The sequence below is a fragment of the Grampus griseus genome (assembly GCF_964374135.1).
Source record: "Grampus griseus genome assembly, chromosome: X".
Lineage (NCBI taxonomy): Eukaryota > Metazoa > Chordata > Mammalia > Artiodactyla > Delphinidae > Grampus > Grampus griseus.
In genome coordinates this window covers 47,608,161-47,616,003 of record NC_138999.1, presented here as the reverse complement: position 1 = coordinate 47,616,003, position 7,843 = coordinate 47,608,161, and the positions used below count along the sequence as shown (strand labels likewise).

The window sequence follows — 7,843 nt, the reverse complement described above, 5'->3', positions numbered from 1 at the left end:
AAACCAGTATTCACTCAAGTTCTGATTTTCTAGTGTTTCCGTGATGAGTCCAGTTGTGAAATGAAACCTCATTAGGAAAGCCCCCATTTTTTACCATGTGTCTTAAGGTGATTTCTACGCCTGTTTGTTGCTCACACACATAAACAAAGGCTTATTTGGTATTAAATACAAATAAGCATTTTGTCATAGTGTTCATATATAGCTATCCTCTTACATGTAGTTTTCAAATTATAATATTTCTTTTTCAGTGAGAAATATGAGTGGGCATGTAAGAAGAAGATCCAAATCTGCAGGAAGAAGAGAGTCTTCCCAGGTTGTTGGGCCTCTTGTTGTGAGTGCTTCAACATTTAATGTTTTCCATTACCAGAATGTTGTTGAACTAGTACATATACATTCATATTGTCTTCCATATTGATAAAAAATGATAATGGAATCTCATGAAAAAAAAATTGACCCAGGACGATTAAATTCTGTTCTTGCCTGGATGGGTGTGCTCTTAAGTTTCCTACCTGTTGTCCTATACTAGTCAATAATGGATTACACACATCCATTTCAGTGTAGATTAAAACAGTTTGTGTCTGCGAGAAGAGTAACAATTTTATTAAGAAAAAAATTGTGTGTGTGTGTCTGTGTGTGTATTACTGTTGGAAAATATATTTAGACTTATGATTAAATATATGTATGTATTATATACATTCATAAATTATTGATTTTTAAAATTTGTGAACAAAATCACACCCCTAGGCTCAGCAGCCCAGTGATAAACCACCTCAACTAGAGGAACCACCGTCTGAGAATCAGGATACTATATCTGCTCAGGACATTGAAGGTGAAGGAGCACCTGTGGCTCAAGTTGAAAAGAGAGGGGATAAGAGTCCTTGTGGGTCTATGGGTGGTGGAGTTGTATTTGTACATCATGCATTATGACACACCGGATTCAAGAGGAAAGAAACATTAGAAAAATATTTCAAACAATTCTTGCTACTACTCTGGGGAAAATGTGGAGTGAAGACAAGGAAAAATGTCAGAAAACTTTCCTAACATTCTGAAAGTGGCTTTTTCTTCATTGGGCTTTCGTATGTTAACCTTTGAGTGCATTACAGAGCTCCTATATAGTTTGTTCAGCCAGTGTGTTATTTTATTTATGTTTCTATGGGAGAATGAAAGTTTGGGACTACCTAACCTGCCATTTTGCTGATATTTTCATTTTTTAAGACTTTTTCCCACACAACATTTATTAGTGCCTGCTCATGCCATGTAATGTACTAAGTGCTTGGAGTCTCAGAGCCAATGACAGACCTAATTTCTGTCTGAAACTTATAAACTAGTCAGAAAGACCCTAACAAATCACTGATTTAATACACAAGTACAATAACAGCTTAGTACAAAAGGGACAATTAAGATTTCTGGGGGTAGCCTGGAGTAAGGAAGGAAAGGGTAATATTTGAACAACTTGTTTTCCTTTTTTCTGGCAACAGACTCCTGAAGCTAATGCTCTTGGGATTCTTATGCATCACATTTATTACCATACGAGTATCTAGGCTTTTATTTCATAATGATGAGGGAATGACTATTATTTCCTTGTTCATATTTCATGGTTTTACATCTTAATATAATGACCTTTTTATTTTTAGGGACCTGCTATGGAAGCTGATCAACAGGAACTGCCTCTGCTGAAGACTGTGGATGAGCCTGGGGATGGTCCTGATGTCAAGGAGGAGATTCTACCAAGTCTAGAGCCCATTAAAATGCCAGAAGCAGGTTTGTTATCTATTAAGATGGAAATTATGGAGTCTTTATTTTCTAAAATATTATATATTTTTTAATATAAAGGTAACTTTACTGCTGTTTTAATAACAGACTTCACATACAAAGGTTATTAGAATGGCAATTCAGACCACAGTGACTGTCATATTAAGTCATCAAGGATGGGAACCATTTGGGTAAAATTTATATTGCGTTTTAAGATCCAAAAGTATTTTCTCACTTTTGAGTATAAGTCATTTAGTCAACAACTAATAATTTTCAGATATTTCATAAAGGCCTGCTTTTCAAAAAAACACATTATAGTAAACATCAGTTTATATTTTGATGTCATCTATAGTGGTAATGATTTAAAACTAGTGTGGATATGTAATTTCTTTGTATAAATGGAAATGCTTTTAAGTGTGTAGAGACAAGAGAATGGGTGATAATGGGGACAAATGTTTACCCTACTTAAAATAGCAACATAAAGACTAAAATATCCCAAAGAAACATTTTTGCATTTTTCCACAATAGAGACAAAACAAATGCAATAATGGCCTTTCTGTTTACTTTGCTTAGCTTGTTCCAAGCACATCTTTTATTCAAAATATTATTTCACGTGAAAACATTGAAAACATATTTTTCCTTAGGTTTTATGTTTGGTTGGATTATTACTGAAAGTATGTTATTTTTCCCTTTCTACCTATACCTACCTTTAAATAAGTTAATTTGATTAAATTTGCACTGAACTGGAACAGTCTCTTTGTTTCCTTATTGCACTAAAAAGTGATGTGATTCAAATTGCTGTTTATATGACTAAAAGTTTACCTTCAATATCTATACAGAGATTAACTGGATGCAAGCCAAAGGGTCACCCCTAGGGACTGGCTTTAATCCAACAAAAGTGTAGTGTCCTTTGTATGGCTATAGTCAGTTAAATAAAGTTCTGCAAATTAATTTGCCTCGATTTTCTTTTCATTATAGGTGAAGGGCAACCACGGATTTAAACAAAAGTAGACTGAAGCCAAGTACGCTGTCCCTATGTTGGAAATTTGACTGTTCACCATCTCTCAATAAAGTTTTACAACTTTCTTCAAAGAATTCTTGCATAATTTTATTAAATGTATTCCCAGGTATTTGATGTTTTTGAAAATTGTATCTTTTTTGCAAGTTTTTACGTATTTGAGACTGTATATAGAGAAAAAATGTGAACTGACTTATTGTCCAGCAACTTTGCTAAATATGCTTATTAATTCCAGAAGTTTATGTATTGATCCTTTTGGATTTGAAAAATAACGCAATCATATCATCTTTGAATAATGTTCTGGTTTTGCCATTTTGAACAGTATACCTTTTATTTCTTCTTCTCATTTATGGTATTGGACAGGACCCTCCAATACTATTTACTAGTGGATATCCCTGTCTTTATCCTGATCAGAAATGTAAAAGTTTTCACATTTCAGTATAATGTTTACTGTGCTTTTTCATAGGTACACTTTATCAAAATAAGGTAGTTCCATTCTGTTCCTGTTTTGCTAAGTATACTAAACTTGAATATATGTAGAATTTCATCAAACACTTACAGTGCATCTCTTGAAATCATAGCACCTTATTTCTGCATTAATTGGTTAATGTGATAAATTACAGTACGTTTTTACATTACATCTCTGAGCCCCTTACACCTCAATAAAACACTTCTGCAACAAAGTACTACATTCAAAATCTACTCTGCTTATAGAATGGTAGGTGATTATAAACAGCAATTATTCCTCCCTCTTACAGAAGTTTAGAAATATTTACCTGATCAAACACAGGACTGAAAATCTGTGGTCCAATTGAAAAATGTGTCTAAATTTGGAGTATCCTAATTTTCCACAAAATACGTGAGAGGTTCCTAGGTTGTAGAACTGGATGGAAGGATTAGGTAGAAAAAAAGTGAAATGAACCAGAGGGACCTGCTGAGGGAAAATTACTTGGGTCCTACCTACTCTGTCTCCATAAAAGCTATGGCATGAAATAGCCATTGGTTTCAATCCTGGCTCTGACATACTGGCTGTGTGATGATGGAAAATACTTAAATTCGTTGCGTGTATTTATCTATTTCTAAAATAGAAATTATAATCGAATATTTACAGTAAAGTACTGCCATGAAGAAAAAGTGAGCTGACATACACACACACACACACACACACACACACACACACACACACACAAATACACAGATACATATGGAGAGAGAGAGAAGGAGTTACAGTACAAATGGATATGATCCATTAATTATATTCTGTGTTTTTGTTTAAATGTTCATGGTTTTTTACTTTTTGCAGTTACATCTGTAGCAAATGATATGGCTTTTGAATTTCAGGTTGGGATAATAGGTTAACTTTATAAATGAATTTGAGCCAAGAAACTGATTTGATTTAAATAAGTTATGTAGTTATCAGACATGGCATCAACTTTAAAGTTGTTTTACAAATGACAGAGGCCTGGCAAATGCTGCCTTAAAGTCCTACTATGGGCTTAAGTTTGTGCTCCACACAACTCAATACCACAGTCTCTGTCAAGTGGTTAGGCATTCCTTAAACAGCACTGTGGTGGCTAACAGGGCCATAAAGGGCACTATTGAAGTTTTTAGATTGAGTTACCACATGTCCATTGATTTGACTGGTAAGGAGACAACTACCCCAAATAGGTCTAAAATGTTTCTTATGGAAGCAAAAGCAATATCAGCATTGTGTCAACTCCCTACGTCCCTAGTCCCACAGCATGATGCAGAATCGGAGATGCTCAGTGATAGACACCACAGGTGGTGAGTCTCTCTGCTGGCGTGGAGCCCACAGCTGTACCCTAAGGCACTGAGCAGTTCTGTAGGCCACAGCTGTACTCTAAGGTGGAGCAAGGAGGAACATCCTGTACTCAACTGAAAAGAGGGAGATGGATGAATAAGGACCATATGTCAGGGACGAGGGGAAGATGGCGGAAGAGTAAGACGCAGAGATCACCTACCTCCCCAAAGACACACCAGAAATACATCTACACGTGGAACAACTCCTACATAACACCTAGTGAATGCTGTCAGAAGACCTCAGACCTTCCGAAAGGCAAGAATCTCCCCACGTACCAGGGTTGGGCAAAATAAAAAAGAATAAACAGAGGCAAAAGGATAGGTATGGGACCTGCACCCGTGGGAGGGAGCTGTGAAGGAGGAAAGGTTTCCACACACTAGGAAGCCCCTTCACGGGTGGAGGCTGCGGGTGGCGGAGGGGGAAAGCTTTGGAACCACGGAGGAGAGCACAGCAACAGGGGTGCGGAGGGCAAATCGGGGAGATTCCCCCACAGAGGATCGGTGCCGACTGGCACTGACCAGCCCGAGAGGCTTGTCTGCTCACCCTCCGGGGCGGGCAGGGCTGGGAGCTGAGGCTTGGGCTTTGGTCGGAGCACAGGGAGAGGACTGGGGTTGGCGGCGTGAACACAGCCTGCAGGGGGTTAGTGCACCACGGCTAACTGGCATGGAGTCCGGGGAAATATCTGGACCTGCCGAAGAGGCAAGTTACTTTTCCTTCCCTCTGTTTTTCCTGGTGAGTGAGGACAGCGGATTAAGAGCGCTGCTTAAAGGAGCTCCAGAGACGGGCGCCAGCCGCGGCTAAAAGCACTGACCCCTGAGACAGGCATGAGATGCCAAGGCTGCTGCTGCCGCCACAGAGAAGCCTGTGTGTGAGCACAGGTCACTATCCACACTCCCCTTCCGGGGAGCCTCTGCAGCCTTCCACTGCCATGGTCCCGGGATTCAGGGACTACTTCCCAGGGAGAACGCACGGAGCGCTTCAGGCTGGTGCAACGTCACGACGGCCTCTGCCGTGGCAGGCTCTCCCAGAACACCGTGCCCCTCCCTCCCCCAGGCCTGAGTGAGCCAGAGTCCCAGAAACAGCTCCTCCTTTAACCCCGTCCTTTCTGAGCGAAAATCAGATGCCCTCCACCGACCGACATGCACAGTTGGGGCCAAATCCAAATACAAGCCCCTGGGAGCTGTGAGAACAAAGAAGAGAAAGGGAAATCTCTCCCAGCAGCCTCAGAAGCAGCAGATCAAAGCTCCAAAATCAACTTGATGTACCCTGCATCTGTGAAATACATGAATAGACAACGAATCATCCCAGATTAAGGAGGTGGACTTTGAGAGCAAGATTTATGATTTTTCCTCTTTTTGTGAATGTGTATGTGTATGCTTCTGTGTGAGATTTTGTCTGTATAGCTTTGCTTCCACCATTTGTCCTAGGGTTCTATCCATCCGTTTTTTTGTCTTTTTCTTCTTTTTGGAAAAAAAAAAGAATCAGGGCTGACCAGCACTCACCAGCCAGAGAGGCTTGTCTGCTCACCCGCCGGGGCGGGCGGGGCTGGGAGCTGAGGCTCGGGCTTCGGTCGGAGCGCAGGGAGAGGACTGGTGTTGGCGGCGTGAACACAGCCTGCAGGGGGATAGTGCACCACGTTTAGCCGGGAGGGAGTCCGTGGTAAAGTCTGGACCTGCCGAAGAGGAAAGAGACGTTTTCTTCCCCCTTTGTTTCCTGGTGCGCGAGGACAGGGGATTAAGAATGCTGCTTAAGGGAGTTCCAGAGACGGGCGCGAGCCGCGGCTAAAAGGGCGGACCCCAGAGACGGGGCGTGAGATGCTAAGGCTGCTGCTGCCGCCACCAAGGAGCCTGTGTACGAGCACAGGTCACTATCCACACCCCTCTTCCGGGGAGCCTGTGCAGCCCGCCACTGCCAGGGTCCCGGGAGAATGCTTGGCACGCCTCAGGCTGGTGCAACGTCACACCGCCTGAGTGAGCCAGAGTCCCCAAAGGAGCTGCTCCTTTAACCCCGTCCTGTCTGAGTGAAGAATAGAGGCCCTCCGCGACCTACATGCAGAGGTGGGGCCAAATTCAAAGCTGAGGCCATGGGAGCTGTGAGAACAAAGAAGAGAAAGGGAAATCTCTCCCAGCAGCCTCAGAAGCAGCAGATTAAAACTCCACAATCAACTTGATGTACCCTGCATCTGTGGAATACATCAATAGACAATGAATCATCCCAAATTGAGGAGGTGGACTTTGAGAGGAAGATTTATGATTTTTTCCCCTTTTCCTCTTTTTGTGAGTGTGCATGTGTATGCTTCTGTGTGAGACTTTGTCTGTATAGCTTTGCTTCCACCATTTTTCCTAGTGTTCTATCCGTCCTTTGTTTTGTTTTGTTTGTTTGTTTGTTTTTTGCAGTACGCGGGCCTCTCACTGTTGTGGTCTCTCCCATTGCAGAGCACAGGCTCCAGACACGCAGGCTCAGCGGCGATGGCTCACGGGCCCAGCTGCTCCGTGGCATGTGGGATCTTCCCAGACCAGGGCACGAACCTGTGTCCCCTGCATCAGTAGGCGGACTCTCAAACACTGCACCACCAGGGAAGCCCTATTGTTTGTTTTTTAATTTTTTTCTTAATAATTACTTTTTATTTTAATTATTTTATTTTACTTTATCTTCTTTCTTTCTTTCTTACCTTCTTTCCCTCCTTTAGACAACGAATCTTCCCAAATTGAGGCGGTGGATTTTGAGAGCAAGGTTTATGATTTTTTTCCCCCTTTTCCTCTTTTTGTGAGTGTGTATGTGTATGCTTCTGTGTGAGATTTTGTCTGTATAGCTTTGCTTCCACCATTTGTCTTAGGGTTCTCTCCATCTGTATTGCTGATTTTTTAAAATATTTTTTCTTTCTTTTTTCTAATAATTAGTTTTTATTTTAATAACTTTACTATATTTTAACTTACTTTATTTTATTTTACTTTATCTTTTTTCTTTCTTTATTTTTCTCCTTCCTTCCCTCCTTCCTTCCTTCCTTCCTCCTTCCCTCCCTCTCTCCCTCCTTTCTTTCTTTCTTTCTTCCTTCCTTCCTTTCTTTCTTTCTTTTTTTCTTTCTACTTCTACTATTTCTTTCTTTCTACTTTTTCTCTCTTTTTTTTCTGAGCCGTGTGGATGAAAGGCTCTTGGTGCTACAGCCCAGAGTCAGTGCTTGCCTCTGAGGTGGGAGAGCCAACTACAGGACACTGGTACACAAGAGACCTCCCAACTCCACATAACATCAA

General features: G+C 41.3%; 1 protein-coding gene across 1 annotated transcript; it reads left to right on the top strand.

Annotated features, from left to right (window-relative positions):
• Positions 1-256: 256 nt before the first annotated feature.
• On the top strand, positions 257-4,129 carry LOC309840050 (putative G antigen family E member 3; the record flags this gene model as incomplete). Its single annotated transcript, XM_082682052.1, has 4 exons — positions 257-331; positions 745-828; positions 1,635-1,761; positions 4,074-4,129. The coding sequence occupies 4 exons, from the start codon at positions 257-259 to the stop codon at positions 4,127-4,129; spliced, it is 342 nt and encodes a 113-aa protein (XP_082538178.1).
• Between the last annotated feature and the right edge of the window lie 3,714 nt (positions 4,130-7,843).